The sequence below is a fragment of the Neolamprologus brichardi genome, chromosome 20, assembly GCF_056152115.1.
Source record: "Neolamprologus brichardi isolate AB-2024 chromosome 20, ASM5615211v1, whole genome shotgun sequence".
NCBI lineage: Eukaryota > Metazoa > Chordata > Actinopteri > Cichliformes > Cichlidae > Neolamprologus > Neolamprologus brichardi.
In genome coordinates, this window is record NC_142123.1 from 13,431,014 (window position 1) to 13,458,699 (window position 27,686).

General features: G+C 43.1%; 2 protein-coding genes and 2 pseudogenes across 2 annotated transcripts; 2 read left to right on the forward strand and 2 right to left on the reverse strand.

Moving 5' to 3' along the window:
• Positions 1 to 244: 244 nt before the first annotated feature.
• LOC102776459 (kinesin-like protein KIF1B) lies at positions 245 to 6,873 on the reverse strand (annotated as a pseudogene).
• A 3,402-nt stretch (positions 6,874 to 10,275) lies between these two features.
• LOC148096924 (uncharacterized) lies at positions 10,276 to 12,535 on the forward strand (annotated as a pseudogene).
• A 4,254-nt stretch (positions 12,536 to 16,789) lies between these two features.
• On the reverse strand, positions 16,790 to 26,255 carry LOC148096925 (uncharacterized). The gene is made up of 5 exons (XM_087833947.1): positions 26,139 to 26,255; positions 25,928 to 26,049; positions 25,408 to 25,794; positions 24,658 to 24,997; positions 16,790 to 16,877 (listed from the first exon to the last, which is right to left on the reverse strand). The coding sequence occupies exons 3-5, from the start codon at positions 25,666 to 25,668 to the stop codon at positions 16,804 to 16,806; spliced, it is 675 nt and encodes a 224-aa protein (XP_087690073.1). The 5' UTR covers positions 25,669 to 25,794; positions 25,928 to 26,049; positions 26,139 to 26,255; the 3' UTR covers positions 16,790 to 16,803.
• LOC148096926 (uncharacterized) lies at positions 17,938 to 19,067 on the forward strand. The gene is given in 3 exon segments (XM_087833499.1): positions 17,938 to 18,397; positions 18,467 to 18,994; positions 18,997 to 19,067. Coding segments are annotated over 3 exon segments (1,059 nt in total).
• Positions 26,256 to 27,686: the final 1,431 nt, after the last annotated feature.

The window sequence follows — 27,686 nt, forward strand, 5'->3', positions numbered from 1 at the left end:
AAGAAATATACTCTTAACAATTATTAGAGTTGAAAAGTACTTTGCTAATCAAAGTACTAAGTCGGGTTAGGTTGAGTCTTAATCCTTCACCTTAAATGGTTCAGAGTGTCTCTAGATGGATGAATGAAACAATACTCAACCTAATACAATACAATACTAGAACATGAGTGTCGACTTACATTTGGTCTGTGAGACACATGTCATAGTGACAGTATTTGGGTTAATATGGCATTACTCACCCTGGTCACATTTCTTCAATATCAGGCACCAAGTTGAGGAACTTGTTCTTTGCAGCCCGCGCGAGGTCGGAGGTCTCCAGAGTGGGAACCATCGGGAAGTTTTCATAGTCTGAGCAGGAGGGACTGGAGGCACGTGAGCTGTTCCCAGGGGGCCTTTAACACAAATCACACCAAGTTAGAATCAAGTAGATAACCTGTCAATAACCGTTTGCACAGCGAGGTCAATGTTCCTAAAAATATGTTTCTTCTGGTCGATGGAGCCACAGCGGGAGTCTGACAGAGAGGGGCAGGTAGAGGAAGGGGTGAGGGTGGCACTGCTGAAGCTCGTCACGGATGGATCACGTCCGATCGGTGAGATGAGAGAAAGCTGAAGTGAAACAACAGCAGGATGAGGTAGATGTTAATATATCAACTCCCTGATGTGACACAGAAAGGCTATTGTTTTTATTTCTTTGTATTATGTCTCACCTTGCAGTCACTGATGCTGTTCACCAGCTGGTTGTATTCACTATTGAAGGTGTGTGTCAGAAGGCGCAGGCACTACAACACGACAGGAACAAGACCGATCAGCTCCGAGCAGAGAAGGAAGAAGGCAGCAACAAGATCGCCCACTAAGCCGACGTTTTTCTCACCTTGGTGGCCAGCTCCTTCTCACAATCCACCAGCTCTCGATGTTGTAGCCGCTGCTCTCGCTCGGCGTGATGGCGCTTTCAAAGGTGGTGCTGGAGATCTGTGAGGAGATGGAGGCAGACGTGGACAGAGTGCTGGAGCTCACGCTGGGGGACAGAGACTCACTCGGGGACTTGGTGGTGGGAGCTGTTCCCACGGGAGCCGCCTCTCCCAGCTTCTCTCTCAGCGCCAGAAGGTGATGAGTCTTTTCATCCACCTGGACGAAAGATGGGGGCGAATGTGAGGTGGGGAGAAGAGGGGAGGGTTAGTCATGTAAAGTCTGTACTCTAAGAAAAAACTTTTTAGAATAGCACTTTGGTCTTTGAGTTGAAAAGTCATTTTTCCCTCTACGATATTAAACAGAGATTTATTTCTTTATAAATCTTTTAAGGCCCCACCTCCTGCAGCTGCTCCATCTTCTCTAGCTCCCACTGGTGCTCTAGGATGAGGCTATCTCCTCTCGGCCTCCAGCCAGCGAGGCTCTCCTCTCCACGCACGTAAGCCACTGATGTGTCCAGGACCTTCCTCCTCCTCCTCTGCATCCCTGCTCAGGACATGAGCCCTCATTAGGATGAAGTTCTCTGCAGAATTATGATAAAACAGCTGCTGTTCTTTAAACATGTTTCATGGCTGCTCACCTGGGCTTCCAGTGTCCGACATCTTACACAAGATCAGCCCGTAGATCCCAGTCACTCGGTTGCTATAATGAAGCAGAAGTTATGAACAAGGAAACTTTGTAACAGGGCAGATATCTTTGATTGTGAAACAGAGATGGCCACAGTGCAGCAGCCCAGATTTACCAGTCAGGAGTTTTGGAGTATCCAGTCCCAAAGAGGTTCTTGAGAGAACGGGGTGGGGACATCTTGGGGTCTCGGGAGTAAAAGACCATGCAGATGTCTTTGGTGATAATGGCAGGCTGGATGCAATGGTCCAGCTGTAGAGAGGAGATAAAGCATGTGTGTTAGACACGATGACATCAAGAGACTTAAAAACACGTACAAACAGGTACAACACGGCGGAGCAGCGGCTGACCTCCAGATACGCAGATAAGGTCATGTAGATCTTCTCTCCATATGGAGTGATGCGGTTGAGCAGGAGGGAGTTGTGCAGAGAGCTGTCCCACACTGCCTCAAAGCGATAGAAAGTCCTGAAAAAGACAGAAAGAGGAAAACGTTAGCTTGACAGCATTATTTTTTATGAAGTCCTATTTGGTGCTAACATTACAGGGTCTCTGTTTACAGCAGTGTGTCATGCTGTTACAAAAAGTGAGTGACGTGAGCACAGTTCTGACATATCAGGAAGTGAACACAGTGACTAAAGCGGTGTTCACATTCATCCTTTAATCATGACAAAACGTGAGGAATCGCACTGAGGTGAGACCTTGACAACAGATAAATCAGGAGCCACAGAGTGTCAAGTGTCAGCCGACACCAATCGGGACAATGATAAGAAAGAAATTCATTTACAGACACGTGAAAAAGCAGTTTAAGGTTCTGGATCTAGATTATTACAACACATTATTTATTTAAAACAACCCAAAATGCACAAATGACTATAACCAAGTACATGTGACCTGTGAGTACCTGTGATTCAGCAGCTGATGGAACCAACTTTAGCAGCACAAACTTGAGGTAATCATTTTTTATTAGTGTTTCACAGCAGTGTGGACGGATTTTTGGCCCATTTGTCTTTACAATGGTTCTTCGGTTCATTGAAGTTTGCAGATATTTATTCATTCAAAGCTTTCTTAACGTTCAATCATGTTGAAGTCTCAACTTTGAACCACTGCAACACCACTGTGTTGTTGCTTTGCTGCTGCGCTCTGGAGTCACTGACCCAACGATGATCTCTTTGACTCTAGAGTACTTCATGGCTCACTCAGTGAACTGGACACTTTGCAGGTTTTTTGGCAGCAAAAAAAGCCCAAATAATCATCACCCGAGCAAAACCGTTGGTATGAGGTGTTTGTACTGATATGCAGTGTTTGGTTTTCACCAATGTTGAAGCTGTGCATTAGGGTTTAGCTTTTCAACTTTGCAAACCTAACCCATGCTGCCATGTTGTATTTAGAGGGAAAATGGTTTCTCCTGGAAGCCTTTCCAAACAGGCCATATTTGTTGAGTCTTTTTCTAATTGCACTGCCATGAACTCCAACATTTAGCATGCTAACTGTGGCCTGTAGAGCCTCAGATGTGTGGGGTGAATTTTCTGGGACGTCCACTCCTGGTAAGATTGGAAACAGTCTTTGATTTTTTTAACTTGCAGAATCAGAATCAGAATCAGAAAGGGTTTTATTGCCAAATGTTGAACAGGTTTACAACATTAGGAAATTGCTGCGGTACTTAGTGCAAACATACTGTCATATAACGCTTATATAGACATAAAAATAAAAATAAGAATTAAAAGTGCTAAGTAGATAGATATATACATGCAAATAATCTTTCTTGCTGTAAAATGATCGACTTCAAAGCCTTCCCAGATTCATGGGTATCAACAACTGCTTCTCTCCTCCTCAGTATGTTACCACTTACCTGAATACGCCACACCAGCAAACTGACAGTAGTGGTTACACTTACTGATGATCTATTGCATTTGATTAGCACTTGGCTGATACCGACCCTCTTAACTAATTATGGAAATAGTCTTGGATGTACTTAGTTTTTTAAACATCTGAATTTCAGCTCAGTGTTTGTTAAATAAATAATGACGTGGTATAATGTGTTGTTCATCTGAGGTTGCATTTACCTCATATTAAGACCTACTAAGGACCTGATTTTTTAAATTATGTCCTGATACATAAAACCTGAGAGCTCACATAACTGCATATGCTCAGAATATACAGCACACATGGATACAAATTAGTGCCTAAAGCCCGACAGATTCATCTTTCCAGACTGAAAATATCTCAGAGTGAACCGAGTGGTGCGTTTTCAGTGTGATCTCACAAAGTCAAATCCCTTTAATGATGTTCTGTCCTGTCTTCCTCTATCAAAAGCACACAAACACTATAAAACATTGTTTCTGTGCTTTGGGTTTGTTTGTTTTCTACACAGAGGTATAGTACGACTAAACCCTAAAGGTAGGCTGCTCACCTACAACCAGCTCACGAACATCTTTCCAATGGAGCTCGCTGCCCTTCTTGTGAATGAGGGTCACTGTGATCCTCCGCTGGATCCCCTGCAGCAAACATAACAGGAGCTCAGGATCACAGTGAGCACAGCTAGAGCAACATTACACTTTAAAAGAAGATATTCAACTGTGTACAAAGGAAGCAGTTACCACTGTGTGAGTAATAAGAAAACAACATGTGCACCAATCCTGTACCTGGTGCAGCAGGTAGGTACCAAGGCAGGGCAGGCCTCCACTGTGATCCATGATGGCTGGGATGTACCTGTGCATGGAGGGAGGAGGTGACACAACATCCCAACTTATAATATTCTTCGTGGAGATAATTTTTATGGTTCCTTTAAAGCTTGTGCGTGAATATAACACTACAGGTGGATACTCACTCTCCAGTGGGCTCCAGCTCACTGATCTCAAACCAGACCAGCAGGTCGTACTTGCTGACACACTGACGCAGGTTGGATTTGGTGATGGTGTTCAACTCGGTGGCTGGAACTGACACACACACACACACACACACACACACATACACACACACACACACACACACACACACACACACACGCTCAATGTTATCAAGCTGGAATTTGTCTGGATTTAAGAGAAGATGAGTAAAAGTGAGGAGTATTTACTACATGCTTTGGGTGACTAAATGGAGGATGGATAGGTGACGTGAAAACACTTCTGACCCTTTATACTGAGCCAATAGCTCACACACTTCTACTAAATCTGTCTAAAGAGCCAGTAATCACAGAGGATAGATACTGGAAGCAAACTGAAATGTTAGGAGGAAGTAAATCACAGATTAAAACACCAGTGGCAGCACCCTGCTGTCTCACACATTGGGATCACGGTCCTGTTGAAACGGGCTAATTGCTAAAGCTCACAGTTGCATTCGTCTATACTCAATATGATCGAAAGGAATGTTATTACACTTGAAAACTGCTCTATTCACGTCTTCTTTTGGTGTGAATGATATGTTAGCAAGGTGCAGCACTCATAACCACAGCAGAGCTTTACCGTGCTACTGCCTGCAGCCACAGAGCACTATAAGAGCACAGCACGACTCTAATCACTACAGCACCAGCATCAAATGTCTGGCTCATTAGCTACAACAGAGTCCACTGTACCAACCATGATGCTTGGGGACAGTTAACACAGGGTCACTGGCCACTGGGAGGAAGGGGAAGTGAGAGAGCTGGTCAGCCTCGTCCTCCAGATTGGCCAGAGCAGAGGACGCCAGGGAGTTGGCGTGCTCGGACAGCATGTCCAGCACTTTGCCATTCACATAGCCGCTCACAAGGTAGCGGATCAACTCTATCTTACGGGTATAGTCTGGATGTGCGATATTGATGAACGGTGAGAGAGATTGAAGGGGAAAAGAAGAGGAAGGAGGACAGAGTTGGGTAAGAGGATTATATAAATTGTGAGGGAATGATTGAATAAGAGACAAAAAAAAATCCAAAGGAGGCAAGAAATGACAAGGGAAAAAAAGTGGAAGGACACATGAGGCATGCTTATGTAACAAAAAATCAACATAAAATTATTGATGGCAAAGAACACATTGAAGTGACATGGAAACACTCGCCTGGTTTGGACAGAGGCATGGGAATAGGATAGTACTTCCTGGATGGTGTTGGAGGACTGTTGACATAATAAAAATACCTTTTATTCATATATGCATATAAAATTAGCCAATGTGATTAGAATACAATCGTTTACACATTTCTAACAAAATTAGCTGCATTAAATATGAATTATCACTGCACGACTGGATCTGCTGTTTGACCCCCACCAACCTGTTCACGTCCTGGCCATGGTGGTGCAGCGGGTGCTGCTGGTAGTGGCCGAACACTTCAAACACGACGGGCTTTCTCTTGATGTGCTCAATAAAAGACTCTGTAACTTCGACAGAAATCTGTTCCAACAGATAAAAAAAAGAAAAAGGTTTGAACAAAATGAGTTAGAATAAAATCGTTGAAGCACAGTTAGTGTGTGTAGGTGCAGATGTGTGTGTGCACCCACATTCTGGACGTGGTAAAAGCCCAGAGGAGCTCATTTGCCAGTGTTTTTCAGATGCTCGGTGGAAAAAGCAAGAAACTGAGGGGTTCATTCTGGTTCATCACAATGGTGATCTAGGAGTTAAGATCAGGGCTCAAAGCAAGCCACTCTGCTTCTATGCCAGACACATTCAATCATGTCTTTATGGACCATGTTTGTGCATTAGGTCACAGACGTGTTGGAAGGGAAAAAGACCCTCCCTAAACTGTTCTCACAATGTTTTAAGCACAGACTGGTCCAAAATGTCTTTATAACCTGAAGCGTTAAGATTTCCTTTCACTGGAACCGCAAGACCCAGGCCAAAGTCAGAGGAGAAATAAATTCATACTATTAAAAACCAACTACCTCACTGACAAACCACAGTACGTCAGGCTGAAGGACGTCACGTCTGACACTGTGGTCAGCAGCACAGGAGCACCAAAGGGAACTCTGCTGTCCCCTCTTCTCTTCACCTCAGGGTGCTGCTATCTTTAAGCGTGATAGCAGCAAAAGTAGCTGTCACTCAAGATTTGGAAAGGAAAAATAAGCCACCATATGCTGTTAACTACTGCTGAGGAAGGAACCAACACTTATAAATTATGTGCTGCTTATGTGAAAATGGGAGAAGGATTGATGATTGAATTTCTGTTTTTACAGTAAAATGGTCTTCTAACAGGTAAACATAAGAAAATATTTTTAGACACTAAACATAAATCATAACTTTAAAACTGCAGGATCTGAATCTTACCTTTACAAAGGTACTCATAACATCAGCCCATCCTCTGAAGGGATCCCTGGACATAGGCTGTTAGTCTGCAGCCAGGGGTTAATATTTCACATCCGATTTCTCCTGTTTTGCTCTTCTTCCCAAGAAGCAGCGCTGGTTTGTAGCCAAGGGCATGGAGTTTTTCAAGCTGCAATAAAGCATGATATTTATATTTATTGGACAGCCTGAGGTGTTCTTCAGTAAACTGGACTACCCCACAGACAGACCGAGGCCCCGCCACTGCTTTTTTTCGGTAAGTTAAATGTGTTTGTGTCAGTAACTACTGTCCTTAGCTACGTCCTGAAATCTAGGCAGCTAAGATGAGAAGTGGGATCTTTGGGGAAACTTGTTTTGTAAAGTTGGTTTAGCTAATCCGTAGAGGCGAATGAAGAGAGCGTGACTAAAGAAATGATGAGAAAAGCACTGGGTTGCTCTTTTGTCCAGTCATTGATGCTAGCTAAGAGGATGTAACAAAGGCAAGGTAGAAGAGATGGAAAAAGGAGTGGTTGTTGAGAAATAAGTGGAGAAAGAGGTGTGCAGGGAAAAAAGCAGGTGTGAGTGTGTGAAATCTGGTGAGTATTTGAGTGCAAAAATGTGTGGTCTCCAGCTAATTTGGAATGGCTGGTTGCACGTTGTGCTCTTTAAATATAAGAATTTTTCCCATTCTGTTCGCCCGTCATGTGGCAACATGTGGCGGGCTAGCAGGTTAGTGTTCTCTTTGGTCTGTGTCACAATCTCCCTTATCCATCCTCATCTGGCTGTATGTTCTGTCTGCGTAAGTTTACCGTGGAGTCTCAGTCTTGTTACTTTTTTGGAGTTTAGCATTAAAGCTGTTTGAGTTCACGTTTGTCTCCGGAGTCTGCACTTTGGGTCCTTTTCCTGCCTGCACACAGCCTCCACATAACACGCTAAGCACCAACTCATCCATCCTTTCTACTTTTCTTCTTTTCATGCCACCGCCATGGGAAGCGCCAACAAATGTGTCATTTCACACTGGGAGCAGGCTCACAGAGCCAGCTGTGGTGCTTGTTTTCTCTGACATTGCTGTTTCACCGATATTAGATAACGTGCCTCCACCAACAGTCACGCTTGTTTTCGTGCTTTAGCTTTGTACACACACACGTGTTAGTTTAGTCCAGGGGTAGGCAACTCCAGGCCTCAAGTGCCGGTGTCCTGCAGGTTTTAGACAATTTAGCCATTTGAATCAGCTGTGTTGGATCAAGGACACATCTAAAACCTGCAGGACACCGGCACTCGAGGCCTGGAGTTGCCTACCCCTGGTTTAGTCTGTTTCAACCTCTCTTCATGTGGAAACACATGGTGTTTTCCCCCAGCACCACGGTCGCTGGGGGTTGGGAAGTGCATCTGTAACCGGAAGGTCGCCGGTTCGATCCTCGGGCTCTCTGTCCTGGTCGTGGTGTCCGTGGGCAAGACACTTTACCCTACCGCCTACTGGTGTTGGCCAGAGGGGCCAATGGCGCGATATGGCAGCCTCGCTTCTGTCAGTCTGCCCCAGGGCAGCTGTGGCTACAACTGTAGCTTGCCTCCACCAGTTTGTGAATGTGAGAGTGAATGAATAAATGAATTGTAAAGCGCTTTGGGTGCCTTGAAAAGCGCTATATAAATCCAATCCATCATTATTATTATTATATCTAGAACTATTCTTTAAGGATGTCTGCATTTCACACAACTGTCTAATAGGATAAAATAATTGACATTGTATACCCAAAGGTCAAGTCTGGATAAACGTGTATATGATCTCCAACTTGAATGCAAAGCCAAGGCATATAATTGTGTGGTGTGTCAACTCTAATTTGTTTCCTCTCTGTGCAGGGGGATGACTGAAGCTATCACCCTGCTAGTCCTTGCTGTCCAAACTGGCCTCATTGAGTTGCAGGTCATCCACAGAGCCTTCCTCCTCTCTATCGTCCTCTTTATTGTTGTTGCTTCCATCCTGCAGTCCATGCAGTCCTGCTATCAACCTGACTGCTTTCTCATATGCTGGTTTTGCTGCCTGTCCCACAGGAGTTTGTGGAAGCACTTCTGTGCAGTTTCTCTCTGTCCCTTCCTGCTGATCTTTCCAGCGTACATGGCTTATATGATCTGCCAGTTCTTCCACATGGACTTCTGGCTTCTCATCATCATCTCCTCCTCAATCCTCACCTCTCTCCAGGTAACACACAACCGCATCGCAGTGTGCAAAAACATTAAATTAAATAGTTTAAACTTGCTCTACCCTAACAGTTCAGCCCAATAATAATTAAACATGTATATTTGCTTGTTTTTTAATTCCATATTAACTCTGAAACACTCTACCGCCAGGTGCTCTGCACTCTGTTGACCTGTTGTTCTCTTCATGGTGGAGGAGTTTCGTAAAGCTCCAGTGGAGAACATGGATGACGTCATATATTGTGTAAATGGGACCTACAGATGCTGGAGTTTCTGGTATGTGTCACACACACATACACCACTCTTCGCTAAGTTCTGACTGTAAACAGACACTGTCATGTAATGCATCAGCACCGTCTCTGCCTCAACGTCAGTGATTTGTTACCTCACCAGGTTGCGCTGTGCGTGGTGTGCTATGGTGTATCAGAGACTGTATTTGGCGAGTGGAGTGTGATGGGAAGCACCATCATCTTGGTCCACTCGTACTATAATGTCTGGTTCAGAGCCCAGCTGGGCTGGCAGAGCTTCCTGCTCAGGAGAGATGCTGTAAACAAGATAAAAAGCCTCCCCACATCTAGCAATACACAGCTGGAGCAGTATAATGACATCTGTGCTATCTGCTTCCAGGTATGAACTGTTTTTTTATGTTTATCTAAAGAGGATGCATGACCAAAACTTAATCTGGGGCTTTAAAAGCTAGGCTAATGTGACATTTGATTTGTTCCAGGACATGACCAGTGCTGTGATCACTCCATGCAGTCATTTCTTCCACGCTGGCTGTCTGATGCCCTCTCTGTCATTCACAACTCAAGAGCCAATCACCAACTAACAGTGGAGAGAACCGGATATCAGCTCGTCTCACAGCTGCTATCCAGGCTAGATGCCTTCTTTTGGTAACAACCACTACATAAGCTCCCTCACGTTGCTTTCAGGCTGGGAAAGAATAAAAAGAGAGCCAATTTTCAAGCTTATTCCCTTCCCGATGGTGCGATCTAACATTAAAACCCACAACACAGCAAAGCGAACCATTGCTGATGCATTCGCTCCTTAAGCCCTTTGTTTGGCCAGCTAAAATGGCGCCCCGGCGACCACGCCCCCTCCCGTGACATCACGTTCCAAAGCCCTATAGACAATAACACCAAATTTTTAAAAAAAAAGAAAAAAAAAAGAATGTTACTGTTACATTATGTTATGACATCAGTATGATGATCAAAGGCATTTCATATGCCTTTGATCAGTGAATCCTTAAGTAGGGGTAAGAATCCCAAACTTTCAGTCAGTTTATTTGCAACACTCAAGATTGCAGCATTCAAAGGTAAACCTGAGAAACATTTTAAAACAGTTGAATCTTTAACACAGTCACTTCATCAACACTCTAACATGTCTCAGAGTAAACACAGCAAAAGTCAACAAGCTTACGCTGGCTTTACTACAATGGACCACCAAAATCCAGAGCCAAATTCTGAAGAAACACATTTCCAGCTTCCACTCAAGAGGAAGCGAGGCCCGGATTATGCTGCACAGAATTGCAGAAGTCCCGACAGCTGCTCTCCACCAAGGAAGAAGAGACGAATCTGTGAAGAAAAAACTGTGTTGAAAAGACGATACAGTCAGATTTTGAAAGGCAGCAAAAACAACTCTGAGAGCTACTCTCCAGAGAGAAAGACGATGAGAATAGACACTGAGAAAAAAGAAACAGCAGTGACTCCGAGCATCCAAAAAGGTTCTTCTTCAAGGACTATCCAACTCCAAGTTCAGAAAAAGAACGATATGAACTTGAGTGATACTAAAACCTCTGAAAACACACTGAAAGACAACAAGAGGCCAGAACAAGCAGCAGTGACACAGAGCAACCAGAAAAGTTATGTGCCAAGGACTATCCAACACGTAGTTGAGAAAATGGACGTTACGACCTTGAGTGATACCAAAACCTCTGAAAACACTCCAAAATACAACAAGAGGCCAGAACAAGCAGCAGTGACAGAGAGCAGCCAAAAAAGTTTTCCGCCAAAGAATATCCAGTACCTAGTTAAAACAATGAACAATATGACCTTGAGTGATACCAAAACCTCTGAAAACACACTGATAGACAACAAGAAGCCAGAACAAGCAGCAGTGACACAGAGCAACCAGAAAAGTTATGTGCCAAGGACTATCCAACACGTAGTTGAGAAAATGGACGTTACGACCTCGAGTGATACCATAACCTCTGAAAACACTCCAAAATACAACAAGAGGCCAGAACAAGCAGCAGTGACATAGAGCAGCCAAAAATGTTTTCCGCCAAAGAATATCCAGTACCTAGTTAAAACAATGAACAATATGGCCTTGGGTGATACCAAAACCTCTGAAAACACACCAAAAGACAACAAGAGGCCAGAACAAGCAGAAGTGACAGAGAGCAGCCAAAAAAGTTTTCCGCCAAAGAATATCCAGTACCTTTTAAAACAATGAACAATATGACCTTGGGTGATACCAAAACCTCTGAAAACACACCAAAAGACAACAAGAGGCCAGAACAAGCAGTAGTGACACAGAGTATCCAAAAAAGTCCTGGTCCAGGACTATCCAACTCCCAGGTCAGAAAACAAACGATACAGCCTTGAGCGATACCAACACCCGTGAAAACACACCGAAAAAGAAAGAGAGCCCAGAAGACCAGAGAGAAACAAACGTGTGGATCATTGGGTCCAGTTACATCAGACGAGCCAAGGGTGAAGCAAAAGAGATTTTCGGAGAAAATTTCGGACTTAATACCAAAGTCCAGTGGTTTGGCAAACAAGGAATGCACTGGTGGGGAGTCCTTCCTTGTTTTTATAAGGAGCTATCCACACAGAGCCCACCTGACATACTGGTAATCCATGCTGGGGGCAATGATTTGGGACTCTTTTCTGCTTATGAACTTTCTTCTGTCATTGAGAAGGAATTGATGCAATTGCACACAGAGTTCCCCTCAATGACAATTACATATTCATCCATCAACGAGCGTCAAGTGTGGATATATGGAAATCCAGGCGAAATCAATAAGGACAGGAAGACTGTGAATGCCAGCATTAGAAAGGCTGTCGACCGCTTCGATGGAGTGATTATTGAGCATCCGCACATCAGGTTTTGCGGCAACTCCATTTTTTTACGCAACGGAGTTCGTTTCTCCAAGAAAGGAAATGAACTGTTTCTGACAAGCATCCGCACGGCCATCCAGAAAAGTCTTCAGTCACGTCACTGAAAACTGACTTGAGACTTTTCTTTCACAGTCCAGAAAACCATACGTTGTTCATTTTAGGCAATGTGAGCAACATATAGCTAACATGTGCTCTCTTTTTTCTTTTCCTCTGCCTCTCACCCCCCAACCAGTCATGACAGATGGCTGCCCCTTTCTTAGCCTGGTTCTGTCAAAGGTTTCTCCCCTTTTATAAGGGAGTTTTTCCTTTCCACCGTTGCCCAGCGCTTGCTATTAAAGGAGATCATTCGATTGTTGGGGTTGATAGTTTAGAATCTAAACTAAACTAATAAACATAAAACATCAGGTGAGGGGTCCACAAAGTAGGGAGCAGGGAGCACTACAAAAATTACAAATAAAAACATGTAATTGGCGGCAAATAAAAAATAAAAATAAAAAATTGAAAAATATCTCTTACTGCTCTGTTTATTTCCTTAAATGAACACTTGTACTCTTTGTCATAGAAGAATAAGAATATTAATATGAATTTGAACACCAAGGCATTCCCAGGCCAGCCAAGAGATATAATCTCTCCAGCCTGTCTTGGGTCTGCCCCGGGGCCAAATGCCTGGTGGCACCCTTGCCTCCATGGGCACCTTAGCTCATCACTTTTGGCTCCAAGAATGTATTTTATGAACTAATATTAGTAGGCTGAAGCCTTTTATTTCAGCTGTGATTGTTTTTGTTATTAACCCTTTAAAGCCGGTCTGAGCGGGTACGCTCCGTTTTACATAACTATTTTTAAATCCCGGTAGCACTGTCTGTGAAGGTTCTCAGTCATCCAGGTCATCGTAGTCAAAGGAGCTTGCAAAGAAAAGCGTCAGGACTTCTTTAAGTTACTTGAAGACGTTTCACCTCTCATCCGAGAGGCTTCTTCAGTTCTAAGGTCAAATGGTGGAGAGTCCCAGATAAAAACCTGGTGGGAGTGTCCCCCCACAGAGGGACAAAAGGACCCCCTGATGATCCTCTAATCGCCTGAGCCAAGGTGTGGAACTGGGTGTGGGTCCCAATCAGCCAGAGTTTCGGGTGAGTTCATTGTGAAACCTGGCCCCACCTTATCATGCGAATTCCTGAGGTCAGATGGCCCAGGGTGTGAGTGGGCGTTAAGGCGTCTGGGAAGGGATCTCAAAACTGGATTATAGATGGCAGAGAGTTGGTGTCGTAAACCACCGCCTCTGTTCAAAGATGGTCGCTCACAGTGGACATAGATGGCTTCTTTCACTCCTCTTTCAAACCATCTGTCCTCTCTGTCCAAAATGTGAACATTGGCATCCTCGAAAGAGTGTCCTTTATCCTTAAGATGCAGATGGACAGCTGAATCTTGTCCTGTGGAGGTGGCTCTTCTGTGTTGTGCCATGCGCTTGTGAAGTGGCTGTTTGGTCTCTCCAATGTAGAGGTCTGGGCATTCCTCGCTGCACTGTACGGCATACACCACATTGTTAAGTCTGTGTTTTGGCGTTTTGTCTTTCGGGTGAACCAGTTTTTGTCTGAGTGTGTTGCTGGGTCTGAAGTACACCGGGATGTCATGCTTGGAGAAAACCCTCCTGAGTTTCTCTGATACACCGGCTACATAGGAGATGACAATGTTGTTGCGTCTGTCCTTCTTATCCTCCCTCGCTGGTGTCTGATCTTCTTTTCTGTGCCTCTTTGCTGACTTTAAGAATGCCCATTTAGGATAGCCGCACATTTTGAGTGCTTCCTTTACATGTGTGTGTTCCTTCTTTTTCCCTTCAGGCTTAGAGGGAACATGTTCTGCCCGGTGGTGAAGGGTCCTAATTACTCCAAGTTTGTGTTCCAGAGGGTGATGGGAGTCAAACAGGAGGTACTGGTCCGTGTGTGTGGGCTTCCGGTAAACTTCGATGTTGAGGTTGCCATTCTCTTCAATGTGCACAGCGCAGTCCAGGAAAGGCAAACAGTCGTCCTTTGTGTCTTCCCTGGTGAACTTGATGTTTTTATCCACAGCGTTGATGTGCGCAGTGAAGGATTCCACTTCTTGTGTCTTGATTTTGACCCAGGTGTCGTCTACATATCTGTACCAGTGGCTGGGTACTCTTCCTTTGAAAGAGCCAAGAGCCTTCCTTTCCACTTCCTCCATGTAAAGGTTGGCTACAATAGGTGACACGGGGGAGCCCATGGCACAGCCATGTTTTTGTCTGTAATAGCCTTCGTTGTATTTGAAATATGTAGTGGTGAGGCAGAGGTCTAACAGTGTGCAAATCTGATCGGGTGTGAAGTTGGTCCTGTCCTCCAAGGAGTTGTCTTCTTGTAGTCGTTTTCTGACAGTCTCCACTGCCTCCGTGGTGGGTATGCACGTGAAGAGAGAGACTACATCAAAAGATGAAGTCTCTCTCTCTCTCTCTCTCTCTCTCCTGAAGACAGTCAGGAGAAATGGGTTCAGAACTTTTCAGACAGGAATCTCACTGAACCTGAAAAGAGAGTATTAGCCAAAGGTCTCAATTTTGCCATTTCTCCACAACAGTTGCCCATAGTGGACCTCATCACAGCCACAGATCCTGCCATACGGATTAATAAATTATCACAGACAGAAGCAGAGCAAATCAGGATGAAAGTCTCAGCCACCCTCTCCAGTGCCAAAGTCCCTCCGTCCAACCTCACAATACAGGAAAAGAAGGCCGTTGCTTCCCTGAGCAAAGACCACAACATCACTATTTTACCAGCGGATAAGGGAAGATGCACCGTGGTCCTAAACACTACAGATTACCATACAAAGATCACTACTCTCCTCAGTGACAACAATACCTACGAAGCCTTAAAGCGAGACCCCACAAGCAGCTACAAAAAGAAAGTTATAGCTTGCCTTCAAGACTTGGAAAAGGACAAAATCATTGACCGCCTTACTTATCACCGCCTTTACCCAGGGGATGCCATACCCTGCATTTACGGACTTCCAAAAGTCCACAAGGAAGCTGTCCCACTCAGACCCATAGTCAGTAGCATAAACTCAGCCACTTATAACATTGCAAAACACCTTGCTACCATCCTTGCTCCTCTCGTGGGGAACACCCCACACCACATCAAGAACTCCACCGACTTCACTGACAAGGTCCAGAAACTTACCCTGGATCCAGATGAAACCATGGTGTCCTTTGATTTGATGGGCTTTGCTAAAGAAAAAAATCCCTGCCATTCCTCATTGTTAGCTAATCATGAATCCATCACTGGATCACACCCAATTGCTAGCACAATAATCACGTTTAAGGTTGTGAGCTGGTGTCTGATTTGTGTTTTCGTTAAATAAAAGACATCATCTGCACAAATGAACAACTTCATCAGAAAACAGAAAACTAAGTGTCTGATGCTAAAATACCACATATGTTCCCTCCTATAACAACAATTTAAAACTAAGGATTATTTACAGTATCATATTTTTTTTATCAGATATGTTCTTATTAGTTTGTGTAAGAATGATTAAACTGCATAGTGACAACCAAAAAAACTGGTTCACTCACACCTTAGACCGATGTTGGACAACATGCCTTCCTCTAATGTTAAGTCAGTCTTTGCATTTTTTCCAGGTAACTCCCACAGGCATGACATGATGATTAAAGCTTGGATGTGTAATCTGTCGTGTGTATTATGTGCTCTCCAGCAAGATAAAATCATGTTTTTTATATAGTTTAACAAAACTGTTTGCAACACAGGGTACAGAGGCCTGTTGATTCAAACAGGTTTGTTTAGATGCACCTTTTTTGAGTGCATGTTTTGTATGATATGTATGGAGATGGAGAATGAGCCTATTTCCAAAAAAAGTGGAGTGTGTTCCTTTAAGTACTATATTGTATATATTGTCAAAAACTAAAGTGTACACACACACACACACACACACACACACACACACACACACACACACACATACCATCTAATGGAAGACAGATTTCTGAATGAGGATTTTGTTTTTTGTTTTTGTTAAGGAGACATGAAAGACCCCACGTGTACATAAACAGTTGTTGTATCTTGTTTACTGTATCGCTGACAGATAATTTCAAAGTCAAGTTAATGCTACATTATAGTGAGATATTTTGTAATGTGAAATACTGTAAGCAAATGAATAAACAACCTCATTCTTGCTAGACCTTTGACTCAGATGTACATAAAACATTGTTACTTTTATTATTATTATTATTATTATTATTATTATTATTATTATTAGAGACTTCAGGAACATAATTTTTTCCATATATGATTATGATCATGATGAATGAATTATGATCACATGGAAAAGATAACGTTTGTATGTTTAATAACATGAAATATGTTGAAATGTTTAAAGCCAGTGACAGGTACTCAGAGATAAGGGTGCTCTCTGCTGCCCTCTAGGCCCAACAGACTGTCAAAACACTTTATTTGTATCTAACTATCATGCAGTTATAAGCATAGTAATTGTATAAAATATGTGTAAAAATATAATTCTTTATATACACTTACAAGGGAAACTGCAAAGTTTTCTGTTACTGTCTGATATTAATTGAATCTATGTACTATGTAGAGTACAGATCAGAGTAACATGCAGTACTGTAAGTGAAAGGCACTCTTGAGTTAAGAACACAGTATGGTATTTATTCCTCCCTCAGCTCCTTCCTCTCACCTTGGCACCTATTCAGACACTCTTTGCACAGGAAGCTTTCTTTGACTATGTAACGGTCTTTTGCATTTGATGTTTGTTGCATTTGATGTTTGTTGCATTTGATATTTGTTTAGCTGTATGTCTGGATTTTGTTCCTTTGCGCCCTCTGGTGGTGAACTATGTAGGGTACAGCTTTGCTGTTTGGGTCTCCACCCAGCCACTTGTCTTTTGCTAGCGCACACGGTGTCTGCATGCGGCAGCTCACAGTTAGCTCCACACATGGAGAAAATGTTGTTTAAAGAGTGGAAATAATTGACAAAGAAGATGGAAGATGAGGCAATAAGGCCATAAAGGATTATTTAGCACCTCCTGGATGTCAGCTCACGAGGTTTGTGTATTTTAAGTGTTTTATTTTCTGTAATTAAGGATTTTTGATTGATTGACATTATGTACAAGAGCGCATTTTGATGTGATGTTTTTGTTTTATTGTTTTGTCCGTGAGCAGTTCTCACGGGTTGCCAAGACCAGAATAAACCCTGTTCTATACTACATCGTGCGTACGTCAATCCTTGAGGGTGCTACAGTGAGAACTCCTCTGCTCTGCACGGGTAGATGAAAGGACGCAGCCACCGCAGGAAAGTCAGGTGCCCCGAAAATAAGTGTTTCCTCAGGACTCAATATAATTAACCTCAAGAAAGAGAAATAAAAAGAAAAAAAATGGACTGTAAAAATAATTAAGATAAGTTTCCTTTATAAATGAACAAAGGACTGGAATATTTCTCTTTCTTTCTTTCTCATTGTTTACATTTCTGCTGTTTAAGTGACTGATATTCATACAGTGTTAAGTTAATGTTGTGATGAGTAACCTGTGCATTGTGCATATGGGTGGCATAAGCAGTTGCTGTAAGAAACAGTATTACTGGCTTGAACAAGATTTGTAATGTGACTTAAGTATATACATTAAGTGATGTTTAAGGAGTAACAGTAATTACTGTGCTTTAAAGTTGTAACAGTAAACTTAGATTAATATTCATTTGCTCCTCAACTACCAAATCAAATTTAAGCTGCTGCACCTTTACATTAAGGCTAAGTAAGATACACAAAAAAAACCCAAACCCCTCCAACAATGGCAGAGTTTGAGGCTAATCCAGAAGTCAGTGAAAAGGGTGATGTGGAACAACTTTCTGCAGATGAGCAACTACAAGCAGTTGAAGGCACAGCTGATGATGTTTCTACTACCTCACAAAGAGCACGACAGAGCCAACGAGTCCATACGTTGACGGAAAAGGGCAAAGAACTGTACGGTGAGCACATAAAGAAGGCTGCACATCGTTTCAGTGTGCGCTATGAGAAGTGGAAGGTTGTCATTAAGGATGCCAAAGGAGCTATAGATGGTCAATGCTCAAAGGATCTGCTACAAGAACATGTTTCCAAGGTTTTGAGTGCTTCTAAGGATGTGAATGCTGCCTATGATGACTTGAGACGTATTGAATCTCCAGATAGTGACACAAGACGAAGGATGGATACGTGTGAAGCCATAACAAAGACAATTATCGAATCTGTAAGAAAGTGTCCAAGCCCAAGTAGTGCGGAGATTCAAAGAGGTGAAGAACTTTGGAAGGACACTGAGTCTTCATCTAAATCCGTAGCCTCAGATGTGAAAAGTCAAAGGGATGAAAAATGGAAGGAGACTGAGTCTATGCCTAAGTTAGAAGCCTCAGACAGGATGAGTGTTAAGTCACACCACACTAAGCTCTCTTCTCATTCGAGAGTTTCCTCTAGACACTCCAGCCGGCTCTCGGCTAAAAGACAAGATGCAGCTGCTGAAGTTGCAGCAAATGAGGCTGCTCTCCAAGTTCTGCTTGAACAAGAAATCCATATGAAGGAAATTGAAAGGCAAGAAGCAGAAATAGCACAAAGACAAAAGGCTCTAGAAGCTAAGCGCAGAGAAGTAGAGCGACTTGAGACTGTAAAAAAGCTGAATGCAGCAAAGGCTCGACAGCGGGTGTATGAACAAAGTGAATGTTCAGATGAAGAAATATACAACCTACTTCACCACAGATCTGATAAGAAAAATGAAGTCAAGTCTGAAAACAATGACCAGCATATGAAACGGTGTTCCTCGCCACAAAATGTGACACCGCACCGAGAGGTGAACACAGAAGATCTGGTCAAAGCATTTGCAGTGTCTCTTAATGCAAGTCGCCTTCCGGTACCAGAGCCAACAATATTCAGTGGCGACCCTATCAGATATAATGATTGGAAAATTTCCTTTCAGACTCTGATTGACAGGAAAAATATACCAACTGAAGAGAAGACTTATTATCTGAGGAAATATGTAAGTGGACCTGCAAGGAAGGCAATAGAAGGCTATTTCCCGCTTGGCACAGAGTCTGCATACTATGCAGCATGGACAGTTCTCGAAGAGAGGTATGGCAATCCCTTCCTCGTAGCAAAGGCCTTCAGAGACAAACTTGATGCATGGCCTAAGATAAGCTCTAAAGGCAGTATGGAACTTCAAGCATTTGCTGACTTCCTTTGCTGCTGTAAGACAGCCATGTCGCAAATGAAGGGGCTTGAAGTGCTCAATGACTGCAATGAAAACCAAAAAATGCTCGCAAAACTTCCAGATTGGCTTACTTCAAGGTGGAACAGAAAGGTTACAGAGGTGCAAGAAGAGACTCACACCTTTCCAAGCTTCAGCCAATTTGTAGATTTCATCTCACGGGAAGCCAAAATTGCCTGTAATCCCATAACATCTCTCTTTGCTCTGAAGCCAAGTGAAACTGAAGGGGCAAAAACAACAAGGAACAGAGGCAATGGAGTAAAGGTGCTAGCAACTAACTCAAATGAAAGGACTGTTAGTGCTAGTTGTGTGTACTGTGAAAGGTCGGGTCACAGCCTACTTAAGTGTAGAAGGTTCATAAATGAGAGCATTGTTGAGAGACTAAAGTTTGTTCAAGACAAGAAGTTATGTTTTGGCTGTCTGAACTCTGGTCATCGCTCCAAGGATTGTGAAAGGAGAGAAACCTGTGACACATGTAATAAAAGACATCCAACATGTCTTCATGACAATCGCACGAAGGAAGACAGAACAAGGAGAAATCAAACCAAGAACAGTGACAGGACAAGACAAACGAACTCAGACATCTCACAAGACAACAGTGTCACACCATTAACAAGTGAAGCAACTTCTAACAGAGTTACGCAGAATGTTGACGACACTCACACATCTTCCATTATTCCAGTATGGGTGTCAACCAAAGGTGAGCCAGAGCATGAAATTCTTGTGTACGCGCTCCTTGATACACAGAGCGATACGACCTTTATTCTTGAAGAAACAGCACAAGCTCTGCATATCAAAGGTGAATCGACTCAGCTAAAGCTCACTACCATGTCTTCAAGAAACACAGTTGTGTCCTGTCGCAAGCTCTCAGGTTTACAAGTCAGAGCGTTCTACTCAAATAAGACCATTTCCCTACCAGTAACATATGCCAGAGACTTTATTCCCGCAAACCGAGATCACATTCCATCACCTGCAACAGCTAAGGCATGGCCTCATCTTGAATGCATTGCAAATGAGATCGCTCCACTACAAAGCTGTGATGTTGGTCTGCTGATTGGGTACAACTGCCCCCAAGCACTTGTTCCTCGTGAGGTTGTGTCTGGAAAGGAAAATCAGCCGTTTGCACAAAGAACTGATTTGGGATGGAGTATTGTGGGTTATGGCAATCCATGTCTCGATTATGGAGACGCCTTCGGAATAAGTCACCAAGTCATTGTGAAGGAAGTGGTGCCTGACATTCATCCCTCGTCAAACCTCACCAACAAGGTTCACTATGTCTACAGAACTCAAATAAAGGAAATGATCTCTCCCACAGAGGTTCTAAAGATGTTGGAGTCTGACTTTGTTGAGAAAGCACCAGAAGACACGAAGGTCTCTCAAGAAGATCTCAAATTTTTAACAACGATGAAGGCTGGCATTAGGCACAAGGAGGATGGTCATTTTGAAATGCCACTCCCATTTAAGAGTGAAAGGCCGAACCTGCCGAACAACAAGGCATGTGCTATTCATCGCCTCAAATGTTTAGAAAAAAGGCTCAAGAGTAACAAGCAGTACTACATGGACTATAAGAAATTCATGGATGAGATCCTAGCCCATGGAGATGCTGAAAAGGTCCCAGAGCAAGACATTGACAAGACACCAGTTTGGTACATCCCACACCATGGTGTGTATCATCCACAAAAACCCGGAAAGATTCGTGTCGTCTTTGATGCCTCTGCCAAGTTCCAAGGCGCTTCCTTAAATGACCAACTCCTCACTGGTCCAGAGCTAACAAACACCTTGCTCGGAGTCTTGTGTCGCTTCCGAAGAGGCCCAGTGGCTTTCATGTGTGACATCGAACGCATGTTCCACCAATTCCATGTGCATGCTTGTGACCAAGATTACCTACGGTTCTTGTGGTGGGAGAACGGTGACCTTGAAACTCCATTCACTGTCTACAGGATGAAGGTACACCTATTTGGAGCAGCATCTTCTCCAGGTTGCGCCAACTATGGCCTCAAGCATCTTGCAGCTGAAGGGGAAGGAAATTTTAATGAAGAAACCGTCAAGTTCATCAAAACCAACTTCTATGTTGATGACGGACTAGCAAGTGTTGACACTGAAGATCAGGCAATACAGCTGGTTAATGAAGCACGCAAACTCTGCAGCATGGGCAAACTTCGGTTGCACAAGTTCATCTCAAACAGCACCAAAGTTCTAGCTTCGCTTCCGAAAGAAGAATGCGCTGCAGCTCCCAAACAGCTAGATATGGCACTCGGTGAAGTACATATGGAAAGAGCACTTGGCGTACAATGGTGTGTGGCATCAGATCAATTTCAGTTCAGAGTAGTTGTTAAGGAAAAACCACTCACCAGAAGAGGAGTATTGGCCACAGTCGCCTCTGTGTTCGATCCACTTGGGTTTGTGTCACCTTTCATTCTGCTGGGAAAGCAGATCTTGCAACAAATGTGTCGAGATAAACTCAGCTGGGATGATAACTTACCTGACAGACTTCGACCTCAGTGGGAGTATTGGTTGCGTGACCTGGGAAACCTTGCAGACGTAAAGGTTCACAGATGCTACATTCCTTCTAACTTCAAGGCACAGCACTACGAACTTCATCATTTTTCTGATGCAAGTGCGTCCGGATATGGAATGTGCACTTACCTCAGAGCAGTTAGCCCAACTGGTGAAGTTCACTGCTCATTGGTGATGGGAAGATCAAGAGTTCCACCAACCAAAGTCACAACTATACCTCGGCTTGAGTTGTCGGCGGCCGTTGTTGCTGTGCGCACTGGTGACATGCTGAAAAAGGAATTGGAAATAAAAATTTCAGAAGAAAGGTATTGGACTGACTCGAAGGTGGTACTCGGATACCTCAGCAATGAAGCCAGAAGATTTCATGTGTTTGTTGCAAACCGAGTGGAACGCATCAAACAAAGCACAGATTCAACCCAATGGAGGTATGTAACTTCCGAAGATAATCCGGCGGACCACGCCTCAAGAGGCCTCACAGCAGAACAACTTGTAGCATCAAACTGGTTCAAAGGCCCAGACCTCCTTTGGCAGAAGGTCATACCCAGTGGGGAAATTAAGGTGGGAGAGTTATCAACCAGTGACCCGGAGGTTAAGAAGGTTCAAGTCCACAAGATACAAGTGGAGGAACAAGGGTCCCTGTTAGATCGCTTACACAAGTTTTCCGACTGGTCGAGGATGATCAAGGCAGTTGCTAGACTCAAGCGCTATGTGAAAGAAACAAAGGATCACAAGAGTAGATCACACGACATCAGTAGCCTACAAGAGAGAAAGGAAGCAGAGTTAACAATCATAAAGATGGTTCAAGAAACAGCCTTTGCTCAGCAAATAAAAACCTTGCAACACCATGATGTGATCCGGATGAAAGACAAGGTTAACAAGTTACACAAGTTATGTCCATTTCTTGATGACCAAGGCATTCTTCGGGTAGGCGGACGCTTAACACATGCAGCTTTGCACCCCAATGTCAAGCATCCTGCGATCCTGCCAAGAGACAGTCACGTGTCGGCATTACTGGTCAAACATTATCACGAGAAGACATACCATCAAGGACGAGGGATCACCATGAATGAGCTTAAAGCTAACGGATTCTGGATTCTTGCATGCAGCAAGATTGTGTCATCTTACATCTATAAATGTGTAAAATGCAGAAGGTTCAGAAGGCGCACAGAGCAGCAGAAGATGGCAGACCTCCCAGAGGATCGGATGGAGACCACACCGCCATTCACCTACTGTGGGATGGACTGCTTTGGTCCTTTTTATGTCAAAGAAGGCCGCAAGGAGCTAAAGCGTTATGGCTTGCTAATCACTTGCATGTGCTCCAGAGCAGTGCATCTTGAAATGCTTGACGATCTCTCTACAGATTCTCTCATCAACTCCTTACGTGCATTCATGGCCATCAGAGGTACAGTTCGCCAGATAAGATGCGATCAAGGCACAAATTTTGTCGGCACTAGAAATGAGTTTATTGGAGCATTTAAGGAAATGGATCAAGCCAAGCTAGGGAAACTGGACTGTGAGTTTCTCATGAACACCCCAGCATCTAGTCATATGGGTGGTGTCTGGGAAAGACAAATTCGCACCATAAGGAGTGTTCTCATGTCCATTCTGGAACAATCAGCCAAACAACTCGACAGCTCCTCTCTGAGGACATTCCTGTATGAAGTCATGGCAGTGATTAATAGCAGACCATTGACTACTGACCAACTATGTGATCCATCAAACCCAGAACCTTTAACACCGAATCACATACTAACCATGAAGTCCACAATTATCTCTCCACCTCCAGGAAGGTTGGTGAAAGAAGATCTTTATCTCCGTAAGAGGTGGCGTCGTGTTCAACTACTTGCCAACACTTTCTGGACAAGATGGAAAAAGGAGTATTTGTTAAATCTTCAAGGAAAACAGAAGTGGACCAAAGAGCACAGACATGCTAAGATCAATGATGTTGTCCTCCCGAAGGATGAGATAACTCCACGCAACCAGTGGAAGTTGGCAAGGATCATTGAAGTGTATCCTGGAAAGGATGGAAAAGTGAGGAAGGTGAAATTGCTGCTGAGTGATCCAACCCTGGATAGAGCAGGAAAACGTACTTCCAAACCTGTGCACCTGGAAAGACCCATTCAGAAGACAGTCATTCTGATGGAAGCGGAAGAAGATTCTCCACCGCACTCTGCTTAAAGGATAATTCATGATAGTTCATTCAAAAGCCGTTCATTAGTTCATAGGCAATACTTTATTCTTTTTAATCACAAGTGATTGGTGGGAGTGTAACGGTCTTTTGCATTTGATGTTTGTTGCATTTGATATTTGTTTAGCTGTATGTCTGGATTTTGTTCCTTTGCGCCCTCTGGTGGTGAACTATGTAGGGTACAGCTTTGCTGTTTGGGTCTCCACCCAGCCACTTGTCTTTTGCTAGCGCACACGGTGTCTGCATGCGGCAGCTCACAGTTAGCTCCACACTTGGAGAAAATGTTGTTTAAAGAGTGGAAATAATTGACAAAGAAGATGGAAGATGAGGCAATAAGGCCATAAAGGATTATTTAGCACCTCCTGGATGTCAGCTCACGAGGTTTGTGTATTTTAAGTGTTTTATTTTCTGTAATTAAGGATTTTTGATTGATTGACATTATGTACAAGAGCGCATTTTGATGTGATGTTTTTGTTTTATTGTTTTGTCCGTGAGCAGTTCTCACGGGTTGCCAAGACCAGAATAAACCCTGTTCTATACTACATCGTGCGTACGTCAATCCTTGAGGGTGCTACAGACTAGGTAAAAGCTCTCTGTAATACTGACTGGTTTCTCAGTGGGTATCTTCTTAGCAATAATTGGATTCCTGTCCATCCTGATACTCTCCAGTTTTTTCAGCTTCAAGAGGCAGCCGGGGAGGCAGGTGAATCTGTTGTCAGAAAGGCCAATGTGGCGGAGCTCCTCCAGTGCACCAATGGAGGCAAGAAGAGCTTCCAACTGGTTGAGACCCAGGTTCAGTGTTTGGAGTTTATTCAGGAGGCCGAGCTCACTTGGGAGGCTTGTGAGACGGTTGTTGCACAGGTTTAAAACCTTAAAGTTCTGCAGGTAGCCGATAGCCACGGGGAGCTCCTCCAGCTAGAAATAATAACACATTTTTTAACAGATGGTGATTTTGGTGCATTAAACATGGACATAGTTATGAACCATGGTACAATTTTGAAATGGGCAAACTACAACTGCCAAAAGGCTAGTTACAGTTAGCGGGTCTCTAAGGTGTCCCCGTATGTTTGTGATTATTTAATGATTGGCTTTTGATGATTAGTACTTTAATCTAGAGGTTGTTTTTTTTTAATGGGCTTAATTTTAAATATTTGGAATATTTAATTATTTAAAATTATTTAAAATAGTGTGACACAACAACTGTGTAGCAGCCCCACAGCAATACTGTAGCAGCCCCACAGTATTGCTGCTATACAGTAGCTACCATTTATTTACCTACTTTTAAAGAGTTGTTGTAAACATTAGGCATTATCTGTCACACTCACATAATTGCTGTGCAAATCCAAAACAGTCATTTTGATGAACTGAGCAATAAAATCTGGAATTTTTCTGATCATGTTCCTGCTCAGGTCCACTTCATCCATGTGAAAGAGCTTCTGGATGCACTTTGGAACAGCTGTAATCCCCTTGAAAGTGAGATCCAGTCGGCGTTTACCATCCAATGTCAGCTCCACGCAGTTCTGGGCCATTTTCAAGGTGATCTTCTTACTTTTAGTCTTTCTTTTGGCTTTCGTTCCCTTGGCCATGCTGTTAGTCTGTAGTTAACCTTTTCCACTAATGCGCTGTGACGACAGAGTTGACCGTGGAGCCAGTCTGTGAGATCACGTTACCCAGGCAGCGGTAACTGTAGACAAAGTCAAGCTTTACCCTTCCTGTTAGATAAAATATGAGTAACAGTATCATTTGCTCTGTTCCATGACAACAATGCTAACATGACAACAGAAATCAGAATAAGACTTGCAGTGAGTTTAAACTTATGAACAGAAAACACTTTTGACTCCTTACCAGCATTAATGCCTTCTCACACGCAGTACAAAACAGCAGGGAAGAGAAAAACAGAAGATACTTGACTATCTCTTTCCTCTGCCTAAGAACGTTGCCACACGTCCAACTGTCACTGCAAAGAGCTGTAAATAGATAAGCGGTCAGACTGCTGCTGTTTGACAGGTCAAAAATCACCATGCTGCATCATGGCTGTCTGTCAGCTGGGACTCACTTGGGTAAATGTGGCATTTGTTGTAATTTGTTCCCAGGCAACTGCTGTTTGGTCTGGTAGCTTTGGTTATAGCTATAGCTTTATAGCAATGAGCAGCCACCACTCACAGCAGGGCAGTTTGTTCTTTTAAAAATCTGTGTGAAGACATTTTAAAAAACAACAGCTTCAGTTTCCAGGGATTATCCTCTTTCAAATGAAGCTATGGAGGATTTCAGGTCCAAATTACCGATAACAATGAGCTGTTGATGCCTGTGTGACACCTACAAATGTATGGTCAATTGTATTTTTTTGTAAAACATTTATTAATGTAAAAAGCATTTTTTTCATGGTGGTATTGCACTTTTCAGTTAAAGTTATGAAGACGAGATTGCGTGGCAACGCCACAAGGGGGAAGTAGTTGTGAGTGCGATAGGCCGTTGCAACGCTTCTGTACCTCAGACGAGGAAGAGCCTGCAGACCAAACGCAACTCATGTCTCCTGTCTCTACCTTTCTGTATAAAAACAGACCCCATGGAAGACCTGTAACACCTGTAGCTGATTTGTCCATATTCTCTTTATTTATCTCACTGAAATGCAGCTCTGCCCAGTACTTTGTATTTGCCACTTTGTTTGAAATGAAGAACAAGTACTGCTGCGAACAGCGAATGTATACATTTATACATGAATGTGAGTCCCACAGCCTAAGTAAACCAACTATACACATACTGCTTACATTGCAAATGCTGGCAGCTAATGAGGCCATTCTTGCTTTATATCTGAAAAAACACCAAAACTCCCACTGCTCCACCAGACCTCAAAAGTCACTCAGTCTCATCTTTTCATCATTTTTAATGTTTACATTATTAAAATAGTTTCATTAATGATGGGGAAAAAATATCCCAAATTTTGCTCTGAAAAACAATGAAATGGATGTTGAAAAGGATAAATAAATAGTGCATAAGTCAAGAAATGTGATTCCACAAAAAATTGACCTTTGACCTTTAATCATTTCCAGTCTTTCTCAAGCTTTGATGTGATTCTGCAGACACACACTGATCTTTTTCCCACAAACACAGAGACTTTTGTCAACAATGAGTTTAAAGTGTCACATATTGCAGTTAAGAAGCATTACTCTGCATCGTGCATTGCTGATGATGTACTTTTTCAATATGAATACCACACAATCTTACCAGCAGGTGGGGCTGTCTTCATACAGCCCCACCTTCTGTTCAAGATCACTTTGTTTCTTTTACATTTAAAATAGTGGATTGACTTAATTATTTGTCCCATACTATTCCATATTGATTTTGACCTGCTGGAAGCAGCCATCAGAAGATAGTTAACATGTGTTCATGAAAGACTGGACATGTTCAGCAACAATAGGAGGGCTGTAAGATTTAAACAATAATCAGATGTGCCAAGAAGACAGGATGGATCCATGCTTTCATGGTTTTTTTTTATGTCAAATTCTGACCCCATCAATCTAATATCAGAGCTAAAAGTGAGACTAATCAGACTAGATGACAGTTTTTCAATCTTCTATTATCTAATATTGGTAAACCTGCAGAA